Source organism: Typopeltis vanoorti, chromosome 4, assembly GCF_054136105.1.
Source record: "Typopeltis vanoorti isolate ZY-2024b chromosome 4, IOZ_Tvanoo_1.0, whole genome shotgun sequence".
Taxonomy (NCBI): domain Eukaryota; kingdom Metazoa; phylum Arthropoda; class Arachnida; order Uropygi; family Thelyphonidae; genus Typopeltis; species Typopeltis vanoorti.
In genome coordinates, this window is record NC_143552.1 from 281,095 (window position 1) to 301,185 (window position 20,091).

General features: G+C 36.8%; 1 protein-coding gene across 1 annotated transcript in view; it reads left to right on the plus strand.

The window, feature by feature from the left end:
- The first annotated feature begins 5,910 nt into the window (after positions 1–5,910).
- The window catches only part of LOC150107067 (secretin receptor-like), a 59,920-nt gene continuing 45,739 nt past the window's right edge, over positions 5,911–20,091 (plus strand). The window contains exon 1 of the mRNA XM_090391601.1: positions 5,911–6,163. Within this exon, the coding sequence (XP_090247727.1) occupies positions 5,911–6,163 (253 nt within the window). The remainder of the gene's footprint in view (positions 6,164–20,091) is intronic.

Here is a 20,091-nt window from a genome sequence, read left to right on the forward strand (position 1 = left end):
ACTTGTCCATCTACGCTGAAAACATTCCATCGTTTACAACCGTTTTTTTAAATCCAACCAGCCATAAAACTTCTGTTTGATTACACAGAATACGATCCTCGGGATCGCTGCTCTCCAAATTTAAATTTTCAAGAATCCGACGGTGCTGTTAAGCAGAAGCAGGCCACACCAATAAAACATTCGGCGCTAAAGACGTATAGCGACCCCCCCCCCCCCACACACACACATATTCAAGCGCATTTTATTACCACAAAGCCTCTGAACTCATAAAAGAGAATGAAGTATTAAGAACATTTTTGGCGTTTTCTATGTTACATTATCTGTTTTTTCCCTCATAGTGTTATGTTACCAAACAGTCCGAACAGTTTTTTTTTTTTTTTTAAGCTGCCGAATAGAGAATGGTTAGACCTCTACCTACTTATCAGTGTATTTATCTTAGAAGTGGAAAATTCATAAATATATTTTTAAATCTAAATATAATAAGAATTTATTAGTTCTCTATAACATGGGGGTTGTTAATTTATGTTAATGTAGAAACACACCCTTTTTCAAATAGCACTTATTTTTCTAAATTGCTTTCAAACGATTTTATTTTGGTAACTGATTAATATTGAAATGTTTATTTACTTTTTTATCAAATCAGGTGATTCTTTGGAAATAAATTTTCTAATATTGTTTCATTATTGTTCCATATCCCCAGCAGCAGAAGATCTCTAAGGTGAACAGCCTCTAGTCGATAGAATAATGTAGGTAAGGGAAGTCGGCAAGACGGATCCGTTACCTCGGAACAAGGATCGGCTCTGAGGACTGGGCCTGTCAGGCTGGGTTCCGAAACGGGTATGGCACTGTACCGGGACTGGGTGAAACTGTCCAGTGATGGAACGGTTGAGCCCGGACAGCATCGGGGCTTTCTCCTGGAATGCATCAGCTGCGCAGCGCGCCGGATGGCCGGTAACTAACAGCCGACTCAGAACTGGCACGGACCAGGGGAATCCGACTGTCTAATTAAAACAAAGCGTTGCGATGGCCGTTGAGAGGTGTTGACGCAATGTGATTTCTGCCCACTGCTGTTAATTAGTTAAAGTAAAGAAATTCAATCAAGCGTGGGTAAACGGTGGGAGTAACTATGACCCACCTACAGAAAGAACAGAGGCAAGTGCGCGAAGTTTATTTTTGATGGCGCCTCTCTGCTTATTGAAGAAAAAAAATCAAGAGTTTGAAGACTTTTGGAGCTCAGTTTTCTCCACTCCACCGCCACATCTTCCAGTTACCGAGCCGCTCAGAGTGCTGAGGTCCATTCCTCCAGCTTATATTTTCCAGCCAATCTCCATTCAAGAGATCAAAACAGCTAATAAATATCTTTAAAACTCCGTAGCGCAATTGGAAGAACGACGGTATGTTGCCGATCTCATACGGAGGTAGCAGGGTTTTTTCTCCCGGAAACTCGGGTTTTTCATCCCGCATACAGACATATCGGTCCTTCAGGACACACACAATTTACAGACAAAAAATACTAGCTGTGGTGGTAGTTGTGGGCGGTAGATGGCGTTGATGTTGGTGATTGGTAGTAGAGGTTCTGTGTAGTAGTGGAGACGGACAGTTGTACAGTAGGTGTCCTCCCGCGATGAGTCGTCGGACTCCATGGAGGTGTCACCAATTAACACCGCCCTTTGTCACAGTGATAAACTAGAATCGAATCTAAAATGTTTTTTTCAATCAACTGTAGCATCATAAAATTAACGCAAGGATAAGCCAACAAAGTTTGCACCTGAAGTATCTTCAGGACTGGGGCAACTCGTGCAAAGGTAGACTAAGTTCTCATCACTTTCCTTAATATCTCATAATGCAAAGCACATCTCCTTGCAGACATGTACAATGCATTATGGTCAGGGTCACCACCACCAGTTTTGACCTTTATTAAGGTCTCTTCATTACCATGGTTGAAGCAATGCAGAATTCATATTTCCATATGCGCAAACTTTATTTGCTTACACTTGGATAAAGGATTAAACTAAATATATAATTTATAGTATAAACGAGTGAAAAACTTCCAACATCTTTCTCTAATCTAGAGTAATTTAATAATAAGGTGTGACACCTTTTGGCAACTAGCATATGGAAATATGAGTTCTGCATTGCTTCAACCTTGGTATCACCTCTAGATCTGGCTCCCACTGAAAAGAGTCGAAACTCAATAAAAGTCGAAACCGGTCTGGTTAGCGACCCCTCCCAATGCATAACATTATACATGTCCGCAAGGAGATATGCTTTGCTGCATTATGGGATACTAAGGAAAGTGATGAGAACTTAGTCCACCTTTGCCACGAGTTGTCCCAGTCCTAACGCAGGGATAGTCGAGCATTTTCAAAATTCAAAAGAGCGAAAAACTCGTACATTTACAGAGTTCTCATGACGCACCTAAATGTCGCGAAAGATAACCAGACCATAGCGTTGGTCTGGTTATCGTTGGAATGGAAAGAATGCAAAAATGTAGTGAGGGATGAGGAGTGCAATTGCAAAATGGAATATCTGATAAGCAAACAAACGTTTGTATGCTGTGTAGAGAGAGAGAGAGAGAGAGAGAGAGAGAGAGAGATCGCAAATGTATGGTTCTGTTTTTATTTCTCCTTTCGCAAAAGGAAATTTAAGCCCCTTTTTTTCTAGGAAAGTTTTAGTTTGCCAAACAAGTGAAAGGTTATTTGGGAAATTCTTAATCATGATTTAATCCAAGTAAAATGCGTTAGTTTTATTGCGTTGTAGTGAGACCCCCAAAAACGAAATTTCTCGCACTGTTGTAAAGAACTAAGTAAGCTAGAGGATTTAATATGAGATGCAATCAAATTAACATAAGAATAAAATGGAATTATGCACTTAGTGAAAACCTTAACCCTCGAAGAAAGGCGGCTTCCATTTAAACTAATTCAGTCAATTTAGGTGATTAAATAAAGCCGCTTCTTTACATCTTTGTGAACAATGAAGCACTCTTTCGGCAACCTAAAGGAGGCACTCGGAATTTTAATGCTACCAGGTTGTCATTAAATTAGGTTCTGCTTTATTTCGCCAGAATATTTCGCGCTAGTTTCTGTGGGATTTACAAGAACCTCATTTTGTGCTGCTTCTTTGAAAAAAAATTCAAAATATAAATATATTGCACGAAACCAATTTTGCGCAAACTTTTTTTTGCATTAAATCCCCGAGTATATATGCAGTTAGAGATAAAGAATAAAGAATTAGTATATTGTTAAAACCTAATACTGTGCCATTCGAGACCGGTTAGTTATCCTCTCCCTGCATGAGTAATAGAAAATTGGAAGAAAATGTTCGCTTTCTTTCCGTGGAAAAATTCCAAGAGAACTTTTCACAAATGGTCAAATAAGGTTTCACAGTTGACAGAGGAGAATATTTAATTTGGTCCTTCGGACAAGAAGTAATATTTACGAAGATTATGGTTGGCATCTGTGGAACTTCCTCAGGTTCTGACGATTCTCTCTTCTGGTTTCATTAGAAATCATCGAAAACAGTTAAATGGAAAAAAAAGTTTACCGAATGATAGTTCATAGAAAAAGTAGTTCATCGACCCACAATTTATCGAATGACACCTCACCCCAAGGGTATTTCAAGGGTTAATCAAACACCAGTTCATCGTATGAAAATTCGTCGCAAAAGCAGTTGATCGAAAAAAATCGCCGATAATTTTTCGATGAATTCTTTTCATAATTATTGAAAAACAAAGCAATTTTTTTGCAAAATATTCTTTAAACGTGTTCGGCGCAACAACATTATCCGAGACAAAATATTTAGATGGTCATCGAGGCTAGTGACGAATAAGTCTATGTGATATTCCATTGCGTGGATGGTAATTTATCTCTAGAAAAAACTTTCGTTAATGTACCATGGAACTACAGTCTAAGCACTGACAATGAAATCGAAGGTAGAAAATGTTCACATTTTTTAAATGGAAAGATTTTATTTTATTTTTCTGACATATATTTATATAAGGAATACGTATCGAGGTTTAAATTAACTGACGGGAAAAGTTTCGTGTTTAGTCTCAAGAAAATATTTTCCATATTATGAAAATACTGTGTATTTACATACATATACGAGTATATTAACCAAAGCGCCTCCCATAGCTCAGTCAGTATTGACGAAACCCTTTGGTCGGACAGACCTGGGTTCGATATCCGTCAGCGACGTGAGGAACCTTTATCTGGCCTCTTGCGACGAAAGGTGAATTAACCGGACTCATACCGAGGGGGAAGATTTTTCTTTCCCAAAAATTCGGGTTTTTCGTCCCTCAAAAGATACAAACAGGCCAGTAGAACACGCGCAATTTACAAACAAGAATACTTGGAGGCATAGGGGTAACTGCCTTATCCTCGTATTATGGTTAGAAAGTCCAATAATACGTGGGCGCTTAAGTGCCGGTTAAAGCCACTGATGGATGGATATATTAACCAAATCGATAGTTTACATTAAAATTCCAAATTCTCCAATTTATGTAACTGTCTTTCATGTGGCATCCTATCCAAACGTACACTAGTATCATAAAAAGAGAATGGATATTTTGTATTCATTCCCTGTACCCAATATACGAATAGAGACCGAAATGAAATTTTTTTTTGTAAAAAATAATAACAAATAAATCAAATAAACATCTCATCCACATCAAATATACGATATTATACAAAATATACAAAAATAAATCCTATCAGCTATTCCAGGTGGTAGACATTTAAGATGCTCTTCACCAGCTCAAATAGTTGGAATGTCAAACAGTTAACGCTCTCTACATACAGTTCGTTGAAAAACGGATGTCAGACTCCCTCTGAATTTCTTTTCAGGACGACTTATATTCTTTCTCCATTCGAACTTAAAACACAAATATGCAATTTGATTCATCAAATAAATAAAGGGATGTTCGAAGTGACCATGTTATATTTTCTTACTTATAAAATAAAGTTTGTTTTTTTCGGATATCAATCATTTGCTAATATATAAGTGATCAAAATTAAAGTATTCCTGTTTAAGATCTTGAGGAGTGCCACCCAGCGATTTAAATCCTGTGAAACTTTGTAGGAGTACATTGTGAGTCATGAGGAAGCGATATCTGAGAGGAAAAAAGTAGTTCCAAAATTCACCATCAGGGGCGTTACATGATGTACCGAATGTAGAAGTAATTTTTCTGTGTATGTAAGGAGGAATTATTCCCTTCCATTATGCATTCACGGGCTGTGCTGTTCAATGTACGGCTCTTCCCGGTATGCCTCAAACTACATTCTTTGAGTGGCAACGGCAAGTTGATCGAGACTGATTTTACGCGCGTGATGCGTTATGCTATCTTTCAGCGCTGGCAAATTATCAGAATGATCCCAATAAAGTCTGTCTTTGAGAAATTCCCAGAGCCGGAAGTCATAGTAGGTAGAGCAGGTGAAAGCGGTCATGCAACCTGAAACGCACGACTGAGCACGCTGGCTTTGGTGAAATTTTGTCGTTGAACTTCTTGCACGGATCGATCGGTGTGTGTGTGGGGGGGGGGAGCATCCTGCTTGAAAATGATTGAATCCATGCATAGGCTCTGCTGTAGCTGTGGCACGACGAAATTGTTTATCCTATAGCGATACCTCTTCTCAGTAACTGAGTATGTCGCAAGAACCAACTGGAGAATTCCCTCAAAGAGGAATAGTCTAATGATAAATAAAGGAAGCAGTAAACTCGCACCAGACAGTAACGTTTGGTGAATGAGAAGGAATCTTTTGGATTGTATGTAGGTTTTGCTTAGCCCTTACTAGGCGATTGTGGCGTTCACCTGAAAGCTCCCTTTCAGGTGAAAGTGAGCCTCATCTCCCCACTAACTAATCTACGTCCGCGCAGTGTCCAAATCCACTCGAGCAAGGAATGTTTACGCGAATGTCAGTCGACTTTCAAAGCCCAATACATCGTGATACAGCACGTTCACTGCAGAAACCAACGCTGTTATTCGTGGCCTGCTCCACAACGGCAGTAGCAACTTCATTCACTTGTTGTGAAATAATTGGTGTGCAACCTCTACCAGGTGTAACTCCCAATGATCCCGTTTCTTCGATACAACTATTTATTCGTCGCAGAGCACATGGAGATAGTGGACTTCGTCGAAATTTGTTCAGGCGAAGAAATTCGCGGAGTACTGTAACAGCAGTGCAGTCGTTTAGGTAGAGTTGCGTGATATGCAAATTTCATGCATTTGGTGTTTACAGTGCTCCATGGTGGTGAATTTTGAAACTCCTATTTTTTTTTTTTATTATTATTATTTTTGCAGCAATTTTTACCTGTTTTCGTTTTGGAGTGTCCCTTAATTTAAAAACATTGGCTTTTTACTCAAGAATTTTTAGGGTATTATAAGTGTAGTTTAAGGATAAATAAATGCAGACTAATAGAGGAAGAAATTTGCACATACCTTGTTTGGATGTTAGGATGTCTTCGTTCTCCATACTTCTGCTGTTAGGCTGCTAAAGCGGGGGGGGGGACGTGGGAGTGTTTGAGGCAAGATGAGAAGATTAATTTGAAAACCTGTTTTTTTTTTTTTACATAATATATATACATATTATCATATTTAAGGGAGCTTCTTTGGTGAAGGGGGAGGGTTTTATAGGAAACAGGGGCGGGAGAGAGCGTTAAAGGGGAGCTTGTGTAGCTTATTGGTCGGAGTCGTGACCTAATTTTTAATGTTGTGGAGCTTCCAACACTCGGAAATTAGGTAGGATCGGTGGATTTTGATTGAGTTTTCGTCACATTTTAAGGCTGTTGTTTCCGATATTCTAAGCAGTGTTTCGTTGTCTTGTTTGGCCTTGTCAATTTGCGGGGTATGTTTCTGTTCAAAAGCGTGGACTGCTATTTCTGTCTTCCCTGTACTTTTTATTTTTGATGTTGCGGTTTTTTTTTGTGTGTGTGTGTGTGTGTGTTTAAATGTTCTGGAATAGGGATGTTACAGTCGCGTAAGTGTTCTTGTAGTCTAGCCCATAAAGACCTGATGGTAGAACCTGTGTAGGTGATATCACAGTCTTTTTGGCAAGGAAATTTGTAGACTACATGGTGGTGTTCTAATATTTCTTTTTGTGTGAGAGATATAGTGGATTTTAGGAGAGTTACTAATTTTTGGTTCGTGGTGAATACTAGTTTATAGTCCGTGTGTTTGAAAATGTATTCGTAGGCTTTGTATGTGTTTTGGATGTAGGGCAGTTTGATAATTTTTCGTGTTGGGAAGTCTGTTTTTGTTGTAGGGTTGTTTTGACGGGATTTTGCTGTTCTGTTTGGTAATTTATTAGTTGTATGGGTTAGTTGAGATTTTTAAAAATCTGTGTTAAAATCTTTAATTCCATGTTGAGGTAATTACAGTTCGTTGAGAATTTGTAAGCATTTATAAATTGTGATAGGATGACCGACTCTTTAACTGAATATGGATGGTATCAGTAGAAATAGAGGTAGTTTCAAATATGCCTGGGTTTGTGGTATATTTTCGTAGCTATTCTGATTAACGTCAGTTTAGGAAATTGATGAATTTGTTCTGTTCAGTTTCCATGGTGAAATTTAGTGTGTTACTGTAATTGTTAAGGGATGTTTGTAGGTTCTCCAACGCATAGAATGTCGTCCACGTATCTGCTATAAAAGGTGATGCCGGGGGTGATGGAAGGATGGAGTAAAAGTGATTCTATTTGTGCCAGGAATAATTCCGCTAGTTTTCCACTGATGTTTTGGCCCATAGGGAAACGGAAAATTTGAGAAACATCAGTGGACAACTAGCGGAATTATTCCTGGAATTCCCGTTTTATGACCACATGGGCGATTGATTAACGTATGCTGTTTGCATTTTTTTTAAATATGAATATACAGGAGAAACCAAATAACTTCAGTCTTTTGGTTTCTTTTCATTTATTACATGCTGGCTCACTGCTTTTTGTCATTTAAAGCATTACAAATTGTCGTATTAAAATTAATCGTCTATAATCGAAAAAACAGCTACATGATTAAGAAAATCGCTGTGAACACAAAGCCAGTGCGATTTGTTAGTTGAAAAGAACTGTTATTCGTTTTATGGATTAAAAAAAAATGTAAACTAGCTTTATATGGACTGTCACACGAAATTGAAGGAACGGAATACGCATTCTTTCATCTTTCTTGGATACATTTATAGAATTGCAAGACAGATTAATTGAGTTCTAGTTAATATTGATAAAGTTGCGTTTTCTTGTCAAAGAATTTCTTTTTAGCAAAATAAGCTCAAACAATTGTTAGGACTAAGAAAATCAAATAATACCGCCTGCCTTGATAGTTTTTTCCTTTCTTTTAGAAAGAAGAAGGTTTAATCGAAGTCATTACTTGTCTTTGAAACGAAATAAATTTCAGTTCCAACTAAACAATTTAAAGCACTGATGGAATTAACGAACTTATAAACATTACAATATTACAACAATAATATTACAACAGATAAAGCTCATAAAAGAAGAAACCAACTTCCAACACCGTCTGATGAGTTTAAGGTTTAGAATTATGTGACTTCTTATATAATCTGAGGCAGCCAATCATTCCCTTAGATTGTCAAGGGCATTACTTCCTTAAGCTCCAAATGGCCAAGAAAGGAGCAATTAGCTAATATGAAGAGGAATGTTAAGCTGTGATATAGTTGGGATGAATTTCTACTCCCGATCATCATCATCATATTTTGATTCTTCCTCTCCCTATCTACCTGTGCAATTTATTGTACTAATTTCCTTCTATTATTTGATCGTTGATTTGCTTAATTCGGATAAGATTTTACTGTTCCTGAAAATACACTGCTGTAATTTCCTTGAATTTTGCAAACTAATAGCATCCCGAACCCATAAAGGTTTAAACGATGGTGCTCATGTAATGGAAGTACTATTGGCGACGACCACTTCGATAAGATGAAAACACTGCTCTGAAGACAAAATGTGATGTTTGCACGATGAATCTTGTCACATTGAATAATGACAGGAGTAAAAGTGTTATCTTTACTCAAAAACAGCAACTATTTTCCTCATATTCTGTAGATCGTTAACTTCCAACCTTTTCTGATTTAGAAAAATGACAGTAGCAGTGTGGTTCAGAAATGAGGGCTGCTGAAGGCTGATCTTTGTTGTTTATTAAGGAAACTTGGTTTGATTTGGTGTGATAGCGAAAGCAACTAAGGCGTATATTTTTTCTAAGCGGTTTCATTGTGAAAATGCGATAAACCGCTTCCGAGAAGGGAATCTTCCCTCTCCGTATAAGAATAAATAAATCTCCTTTAGTTGAAATGCTAATCCACATGAGATTGGAACTGAGATTTATGCTTCTGCTTTATGCCTTTTATTGAATGCGTCTGTCATATTTCATACAACTAAAGTCCACAGTTCCTCCATTCTAATCTAAAAAAATCACTCATTCAGCATCTAATTAGCAAGTGAATATGTTTCCACACTTTTTTTTAATCGCTGTGGTCATGCTCCCGTTGTATTTGGACTGTCACTTGCTGACGCATGGCACACTCTTCTGCGTGCAGGAGCAACCGTCACATCTACCAGCATTAATTATTATTAATATTAGCTGTTCTCTTCTGTACCGATTTTGTAAAAAAAAAAAAAAAAGTCCCAACTTGAAACCGCCAAACCAAACCAGCTCTTCTTTCCTTTCGCGTTTCTTTCCTGAATCAGCTTTCCTCCTTTGGCATTCTCTAAGCATAGGATTGCAACCTTCACTTACAAAAGAGAAATGCCGTTAAGTCTGTTGTTCTCTTGCTGTCTTCTAAACACTAATGTACTTTATTAATTTAAAATTTTCTTCGTTTCAGACTGGCATAAAGCAAATCAATGAAGGCTACAACTGAATCTCCGGAGTATCGAATGCTTACGCTGTCAAAAGGTTTCTGAAGCGCATCACATTTTAAATGTATTTCAAGTTGCATTTCTCTCTCTCCTTCTGCCTATTTTAATGAAATTTTCAGAATCTTCTTCCATATGATGAATAAATAAGGGCTGTGGCCTGTTTTGTTTCATTTTAACAGAAGTACGCATTTCTTACTCTCGGCATCCCAAAAGGAACTTTTGTTCGCTGTGCTGTTTGTTCGATAAAGTCAATTGATTTCAATAAGAAATTTTGTTCACGAAATGCGGTTTCCCAACAGTAAGCTAACTATAATAAAATAATGAAGATCGCTTTTGTTGCTTTCGTAAGTAAATTCTAAGTGTAGATTTTCTTTGATCAGCAACTATGATTTACCTAATGCAAGATCACAAGAGAAAACCTAAGAATGTGTTCTTGCCGGGTTGGGTCTGATTGAATTGGTACCCTACAGTTTCATTCATTTTATTATATTTATATTAAGCAAAATCAAAAATTCATTTTCTTATCGGTTTACTTCCCATCTATACAATCATTCATTTCGTTAATAAATTAATGAAATGAAGAATTTTGCAAACAGCTTCTAAAGAAGCTGTTTGCAAAATACAACGAGAAATTTTAAGCGTAGCGGCTTGAAATGTTGCATTAATTTAAAACAATCACAGCGATTGGATTGGATTAGATTGGATGATTGGATTCTGCAGAAAGTCTACTACTAATGCTTTATCGTCTAAAAAGTGGTCATTATTATTAATTTTATTAAGCCTATCTGCTTAATTCTCAGGTAGCGGTTAATGATTGGTTTAGAATATATTCTCATTTCCCCTCCACACACACACACACACACACACACACACAGAGAGAGACAGAGAGAGAGAGAGAGAGAGAAATGGAAGCATTTTAAAGTGAACTGGAATCGATGTGCGGGATGATGAGAGGATGCAATGAACTTCGGATGATTTTGTGTTTTATATTAGAAGAAATATCTCTGAAATGCTTTATGGCAAAGCATAAGAGAAAGTCAGTGAATATTACAGAATATTAATTACTTCCATAAAAACAAATCGCTATCCGTTTCTGCAGAAGAATTTAATAATGTCTTGCATTTTTCTTCTAGTGGGGCCTTTGTATACATTTCTCTATTTTTTCCTTTCTCTTCCTAAATTGAAGAAACGTATTCCAGTTTTTATTTTACATTCATACATTTTGAGAAAAATTCACAGAAACTATTTTGGCAGGATTTCAAGAAATCTGTTAGAAGAGCATCTCCGATCTGTTTTGTGGCGAGTTCAGGCGATTATTGCAGATTCATCAAGACTGTCATTTTTTATTTCGAACACAAAAGACAATGTGAAATAATATGCATTCAAAATGCATATACATCTACACTGCTTGGAAAGAAGTCCGTGGACACCATTGTGTGAGAAATATACAACCATAGCGCCCACCTTAATAAGTTGCAGGACCTCCTTTCGCTGCGATGACAGCAACAATCCTTGCTGGGCACTCTTTCAACAAGCGAATCAATAGGAATTTTGCATTCTTCTTCCTGTAGTAATGTAACGAGGTCCTCAATAGTTGTGAGCAGGACGTCCCTTGAACCCAATCTATGTTCCAATTCGTCCTACAGATGTTTAATAGGGTTGAGATTTGGGCTCTGTCGAGGCAAGCCATGTGGTACGTTTATGTCCACAAACCACGCAGCAGTTACAGCAGCCTTACTGTTTAGCTGAAAGAGACAATGGAAAATTTTCATTGTCCAGAATATTCAGATATCTCGCGAAGTTCAATGTTCGCGGCACCACAAACAGAGGTTCAAAGCAAGCAAGCAACAAAAAAACAGGCGCATGTCATAACTCCGCCACCTACGAATTTCATAGTTGGGGCTACGCATTCTGGTAAGACACGTTCGTTGGCCATTCGCTACACCCACACTCGTCTATCTGATCGGCACAGGATGTATTATTCACTGATTATTCACTCCATAACACAGCTCCACGTCCCGCTGTACACGCTCTGTTCACCAATGAACACGACGATGCATGTTGGTTCGGTAATATGAAGCTTACATTCATGGGTTTCCATGGTTGCACCGCAATACTCCACGGAGGTGAGTCTAGTTCCGAATATTTTTGTGCAGGTTCGTGTTCCACTCGATGCCCAGAATTCCGCATTCAACGTGTTGGCCGACGAATGGCGGTTTTTTCATATTTTCCTTCTTAGCACATGCTAGGGTCACTTTTCGGTTAATGTGTTGCGTTGTCCACTGCAGATTGCACTTTCAGTTGACGCCCTGCGCTTCCACCTCAGTATGTTATCACCGATCGGTTACTTGGGATGGTCCAATTTATCCACTATCTTCGAACACACAAGCCTGCAGCCTGGCACCCTATCACAACGCCGCTTTCGAACTCCGTCAATTCCCTACTCGCAGCCATTTCACCATGACACAGTTGCACTGACTTGGGAGAATCGCATCCTTTCAATTTTTACAGGATATAAACAAGTGATTCGTTATATGGCACGATGCACTTGCCCATAGAGGGGAGTTGTCCGTGGACTTCTTACAAGCAGGTATTTTAAATGAGAATTAAACTCTTAACTTAAATCTGATTCCCCATCAGGTCAAGCCGCTATTCCTTGTGAAAAGTCCTGTTTTCAGGAAAAATCTTGTCACCACATTATCAGACCGTCAAAATTCGCCGTTGGTTCAAAAGCCCTTTTAAGTGTCCCTCGTATTTTAGAAAGGATTCTTACTTAAGTCTCTTGAACTTACGGATGCCTGATTCAGTTTAGCTGCAGATGTGCTGATGAAAATAATTTCTGTGAGCAATTATAGGAAACGACTTAAACACTGGAATGACAAATTTGTTTTTGACATTACGTTTACTTCATTAAAATGTTCACTCGTTTTAATAGTTCTGCATGTAAAATTGTTATTTTTATTCATTTAATGATTCTTATCACTTATTTATCATCCTCTTACGAGTAACGAAGTTCGAGTTTCTTCCTCTTCGTTTATTGCTCGTTTTTGGAAGAAAAGACAGAAGTTTGTCTGTGGCAGATTAGAGGGAGTGAATGAGAATGCTTTCGGCGTAATAATACGAATTACTTACACGAAAACACAAGGCAAAGGTAATAATACACGCCATCTTCGATGGCAAAAACGGTTTAAGTGTCAGACCGAAATATATGGCCTTAAAATAAGTATCAACTTTGCCTTGTGTTTTCGTGTAAATAATTCACATAACTATGAGAAGTTTCTCTAAAATAAGCGAAATGTTATTGTTAAGAGAGACCTCCGGGGAGTTAGGGACTCGTCGAGTAAGGCCACATAGTACAAGCACCAGTTATCATTCTTAAATTCATTCACACTGCTTGCACTCACAACATCCAGTGGCAATCCATTCCAATCACGCACCACCCTCTGAGAGAAAAAATCTAACTCTCACCCCCTTCTTCGCGGCAGTCATTCTCCGCTTCCAAGGATGCCCACTTTGGGAAACACTGGTTTTTAAAACTAGCAGCACATATCGTTACTAAAACATTGTTTGTTGTCATGGAAACAAAACGTCACTTTCGTCTGTTGTTGCAAAGAAAACATTTGGTATTGCACAGAGGCACAAAATGCAAACTAACATTTAAGTCGACTTGATATCATGTAGTTTTATATAATACACATCATCAAACTTCAGAAGATTCTGACTCATAAGCTATACACCATTTGAACTGTGTATGGGCTTTTCCTTGTATTCAAAAATACAAGGAATGTTTTTTAAACACAGGCCTTAAACCCGTTGGGAGCATACAAACTCGTCCAGAACATGGTCTTTATAAGAACATCCAGCACGTGGCCTTTGCCTTACAAATTAAAGATTCTTTTAACCAGTATTAGCAAATGTTCGTTAATTTATAAGTACTGTGTGCACTTTTAAAAGCAACCAAAATATATTCATTAAAAAAGTACGCAAGCACAAGTTATTGATATAAAAGAACAATAAAGATTGAGACTACTGAAGATAATAGCTGAACAACAGCAACTTAGTTAATGTTGTCAAGTATGATGTTAACAAAATTACAGTATACAAGGGTATGCTGTAATTTTGTGCACTATAATACTATAACACTAAGCAATTTCCTACAACGAATACTTGTACGAAATTAGTACAGCATTTGATTCAAGGTTCGGACACAAAGAAACTCAATGCAAGAAGAAAGCGATCACCAGTATAAATAGAGATGAATAACAGAATAATGAAGAAAACGAGCTACAAGTAATTCGGAAGTTGTGCTAACTATCCGTGCGAAGTTCTATTTATTTGTTAAGCCCGAACGGTTGCATACATGTTTCATAATTCTTAATACGAATAGCGAAGCAAAATTAAATAAGCACAAGGACTAAAGGACTTGTGCACAAGGACGCGTGCACACCATTTATTCTAATTAACAAGAGAAAAAAAAACATTAAAATATGTTAGCTAAGCAAGTACGTTTTATTCTCTTTGAATATTTGTTTATTTATATTTAATTTTATTTATTTAAAAAAAAACCACTGTTCTAAGTGAAAAACAGATATTAATGAACGCAAGAAGACTCAAAAAAATGACGCCGTCGAGTTATGAAGATTTACTACATCCATGTCACAAAGCAAGTCAGAAAATGTTACCTACGATTTTTTTTCCATAATGTTATTATTATTATTGGAGATGTGCTGCATGAAGATGAATAAATGTGTGTCAACTAAGCATAAGGGAACGGAAGTTAAAAAAAAAAAAAAACTCGCTATTGCAAATTTAAGCACTATATTAAATTACAATAATCTCTAAAAAGCAGTTCTCGAAATACTCCTGACAGCTATCAACATCTTCTGCACTCATAACAAAAACAAAAGAAAGCGACATCCTAAAGGATAAGTCTGTAAAATTTAAAGTAGCGTTGCCAACTGAATCCTCGTTTTCACTCTCCGTCACTAGGAAATCACCGAAAAATGGATAAGGTCATACACCAAATATCAAGGAACATGTGTGAGCGAACCTCCCCCCCACCTCGTAGTTGGTGAAACTATGAGTGCTAATGTCGTTTTATGTTTATATTTGAACATTTAAATTAATAGTCTCTGATAGCTTTAGTTTGAAATAGATAGATAGATAAGGTGGTTTAAAAAAAGCTGGACTTGAATATAAAGTCTTCTTTTATGCTTATTTTAATTGATTTCCGTTTCAAATTTCAGATTTACATGAAGATGGTTAAACGCACAGTCAAATATAAAAAAAGTGAGCACAATTCCCCCCTTAGTATATTGTGTGTACTATCAAAGCAGTAAACTGCAAAGGATTCTGGATAGCTTTCCGCATTCTCACAAATAAATCAGCGTTTATTGATGATCAGCTACTGAAATATGCGATTCGTTTTCTTGGACACGTTGTTGGAGCTAATTGGCCATCACACATAAGGAATACGAAGAACGCCGTTAGGGATATTTTTTCAGCTTCTTTTATAGCAAAAAGCATTATTATTATTATTACCTCTCAGAAGGAAAACGTTTTAAAGATTACATTTCTCAATTGAAATATAAATTAGTTTTCAATCAGGGACCATTCCTGCGTTAATTACATAACACAAGAACGTTTACGCAGGCAAATGTTTGAATAATTTCATATTCCGATCCAATACCTCTTATGAAAATCCAGTCATCTTGGAAGAAAACTTTTCGCGCACGCAACAAATCTTTACACAGAGGGCAAAACTGTTATGTCAGTATTCTCTAAATGATTTCATTGCTTATTTTTACAACGCATCGCATGCTTGAAGAAACCAGAACGCAATTAACATGCTCGTATGAAGTGCACTGCATAAGCATACCCGTCAATAAAATCAATGTTCATTTGTTTCGCAAAGTGATTGTTTGAAATGTATGGAATGAGATTGTCCTTTCACATATTCAGGCTTGTCAAGTGAATTTTATTGTAACCATCTATGCAATGTTCGGTTGTAATATGGAAAAAAAATTAAAGGAAGTTCGATTAAGTTCAGTTTATTATTTTGATTATTAATAGCAAACTGTTGGTGCAAATTTCTCTCGAGATCAAGAGAAAAGAAAAATATTTAAAAAATGTTCAATTGTTTTATAGGCACCTCGAAATGGCAGACATCTGGCATTCTTGTCATTCATTAAAATAAAAACTTGGATTACAAAAACATACAATTCTTGGATCATCAAGGAATAAATGGTAGGTTGCATTCTTTCCATGTCATCCTTTTGAATTTAGCTTGTAATAATTCTTTCTTTTGTACTTAAATATGTACGAAGAAATGCATTATGAAGTGGCATCGTATGTATCAATTGAGATAAAAACAACCGACGATGGACAGAAGAGTTTACATACATACATTATGTTCTCTTCAAATTTAAAAAAAGATGCAAGAAACCTGCATCTACGGTATATTAGGTAAAATGTTTTCGGTAAGTTTCTTATTTTTTTTATTTTTATTCAATTTCTACGATTGTTACATTCAAAAGCACAAAGCTCTTGCATCTATTTGCGATTTTTATATAAACATCTCTTTGTAGTTATTTTTTAGTTTGTACTCTCCGTTACTCAAACTGAATAGTGTTTCATCAATTATACTCGTAAAGGATGCAAAATATGTAAAATGTGATATCAAAAATATATTAAGCATGTGTACGTGGTTTTCGTAAAAATCAGTGAAATTTCTTGTAGATTATTTTCTCCCATATTCGAAACTTTTATTCTGGCGACTTCATTGATTCGGTCATTTCGAAGGCAGGCAGATTTTATTTTTCAGTAAGCAGCCATCGTTTAACTGCACAAAGTAGAATGTCGAACAAAAATTTAATTTAACTTTTAATTCGTCGCAAATGGACGATCTCGTGGATGCCCAAGGTAAATGAGTCAAAAATAATTTGGCTGAGGGATTAAGATTTTGTCTATTTATCCGTTCCTCTGTTCTAGAGTTTTGGCCAACTCAGAATCCAAATAATAGTACGTAATGCATTTAAGCAATAAAGATTTTATTTGGATGCTTCTAATTATTCTGTTAAGTGTTTTTGCTACTTGAAAAACGACACTGAATTTTAGTCCAACACCTCGTCAACATACATCAAATTCTACTAATCCTCCACTATGCTAAACCAAAACGAAAGATTAGACAACTGTCACTGGTTGCTCGAAATTTAATCCAGACAATGTCGAGATTATCGAGAATGCACAGTCTCATTGATAAGTAAGGCAACAAGAAAGAAGGATTTTAAATGGTTATCAGAAGAAGTTATTCATATAGCACGGGAAAGAAGAAAAATTAAACTTCAGAGAAACAAAGAAAGGGTTAGACAAATAGAAGCAGATTTCCAGAGACAGGCTAGGAAAGATAAGGAAAAACATCTAACCAAATATTGCAAACAAATTGAAAATAGCAACATTATGGGGCAGAAGAGATTTATTTAGAAAGATAATTGAAGTTACTGGGAAATTTATCTCTTGATTATAAGATATAAAAAGTAATTCAAGTAAATGTCTGATAAAAGAAGAAGTGAAAAAAATAGGAAAGAGTAGGCAGAGTATCTGTACAAGAAAGATAATATTGAAATAGAATTTGAAAGGAGAGAATTTGTTGATCAACCCATGGTGATAATGATGAAACGTGAAGTGATATCAGCAATGAATCGTCTGCCAAAAGGAAAAGCTCCTGGACGTAATGGCCTGTCAATGGAATTACTGACTGCAGCTGGGGATGATGTAGTGAATATATTGTATAAAATTGATAACAGGAGTGGAAGAAAATGTAGTAACCTAGAGATTGGAAAACATCAATATTCATCGCAATTCTAAAACAAATATCAAATTCCTGAGATTGCGAGAATTACAGAACGTCACTTAATTTCACATGCAAGTAACTTTATGCTGAAAGTGATCCAACAATGGATGGAGCCATGCGTGATTAGAGAAATTCAAGAAGAACAGGCAGGCTTTAGGAGAGGTAGAGGAACTAGAGACCAAATAGCAAACATGAGATGGAAAGAACAAGAGAATTTCAGAATGAGAATTCATTTGTTTATATTGTTTTTAAGAAAGCTTTTGATTATAATGAGATCAATGGGAATACCTGAACATCTAATTCTCTTGATAAGAGAACTCTATGACAACCAAGAAACTTCAGTAAAAACAGTATTTGGAGAAACAGACAGTGTTCGAGTGGAAAGGGAGGGGGTAGCAGGGTTGTATACTGTCATCCTACCTTTTTATTTAGAGTGAATATTTTGTGAAAATGGATGGCTAACTTAGACAAAGGTCCAGATAGAACTAAGATTGGTGGCCGAAAAAGAAATAATTTAAGATATACAACCCTCATAACAAGAAACTAAGAAAGATCTGGAACGGTTGATTCTATTGGACGGAAAATATTTATCGGTTAAGACGGAAAATAACAAAGCTGGGCTTAAAAAAATTTGCTAGATGGTTTCTAGCATCTAGTAAATGAATTTATAACAGAGGGAGATAAAATAGAAATCATTGAAAGTTATGATTTACTGGGATCTAGAATCCGAAATGATGGTAAATGTGAAGATGAAATTAAAAGGAGGATAGTCATGGTAAAAAGCGATGGCAAAACTTAAAAATTATGAAAGATAGAGGAGTGAGTAAGGCCACGAAAGTTAGAATTGCCAAAGCAATGGTATTTCCAGTAGTGATGTATGGATGTGAAAGTTGGATTAAGAAGAAGAAAGGCAGAAAGCGAATTGATTCATTTGAAATATGGGTGTGGAGGAGACTATTAAGAATCCATGGGATTCTTAAGTCTGGAAGTAGAAATCCTTCAACAATAAATAACAAGAATGTTTTAGACAATATAAAGACAGAATGCTCCTTGGAGGCGATGATCGCTTAACAGAAGCTGACGTACTTTGGACATATTACGGGAGCTGATGAATCATTGGAAAAGGCAGTTATGGTGGGGAAAATTGAGGGAATGAAAGGAAAAGGAAGACCCCAAAAGAGTTGGATGGACAACATAAAGAACTTACTAACTTGAATTTACAATTGCTGAAAGGACGGACAAGAAGTGGAGTGGGGTAGGGAGCAATTATTTGCAAGATTACTAAGTGTCGAAAACGACTGGATTGCACATAAAAATCTCAAGATTGATAGTTAATCCACATTATTCTAGATGGGATGGCACCACAACCCACATTAAGCTTAAATATTGCACACAAAAACTAAGTTTGGTTGACCACCATGGTGGAGGGGCGTTTCGTTGATAAATAACACTTCGGCATGGTAGGGAGCAGCAAATTCCAGCAATTCGCATAATTGATTTTCTACTTTGTTAGAATTTCAAGATTATTTGCAATGAGTTGACTTTTTCTGTTCAATTGGCCACAAAACAGTGTCCAATTCTAAATTTATTAAATCCTGCGTAGGATTAATCTTCCTCACTTCGATCAGCATTTCTCCGAAAGTACCACTTTAGAACCCTTCCTTTAAGTTTTGCTAAAATTTTTAATTTTAGAGAGAATACTATATATGGTACGGAATGTTCTTGTCATAAGAAAAAAACAAGGACACGATAATCGGAGACCATTTCAGGTTGGATGCAAACACCAATCGGTATTTCTGGCTTTAATTTAATTTTACGACTATTAATGACAGCTGCTACGTCTATCCATAGATCTTTGATCTCTACAATGACAGGGGCATCCTGTTTACACTTAATTGGCAACATCTTTCGTCTTTTTGTTCTTCCGGTAAACCTTTAGATTCTACTTCCTATCCTTGGATGGTTCGGAAATGAATTGAGGTGTGGCTTGTGATTAAATGATTTGGATGTCTGCTGGTTCAAAATATGCAGGTAGGAAGCTCGTTAGCATTTCAGTCTGCACCGGTCTCTGGCTACTCAGTCTCGAGCAGCTCACTCAGTTTTCTGAATATGATGTCGGGGATGTTCAAACTCTAGATGCATACCGCCTTCCCCCCCCCCCGTCTGAGATCACCCATTACGAAAGAGAGCTCAATCGCTAACTCTCGCACGAATAACGCACGAGCGCGCGCGCGCACACACACACACACACACAAAGACTCATTCTGAATGGGAATTATTCCTTACAATAATATGTATTTGTGCATATCATCTTTCCATCCACTAAATACAAATATTGAAATACAGAACGAAGTAGGAAGCAGAGATCCGTACAGATCA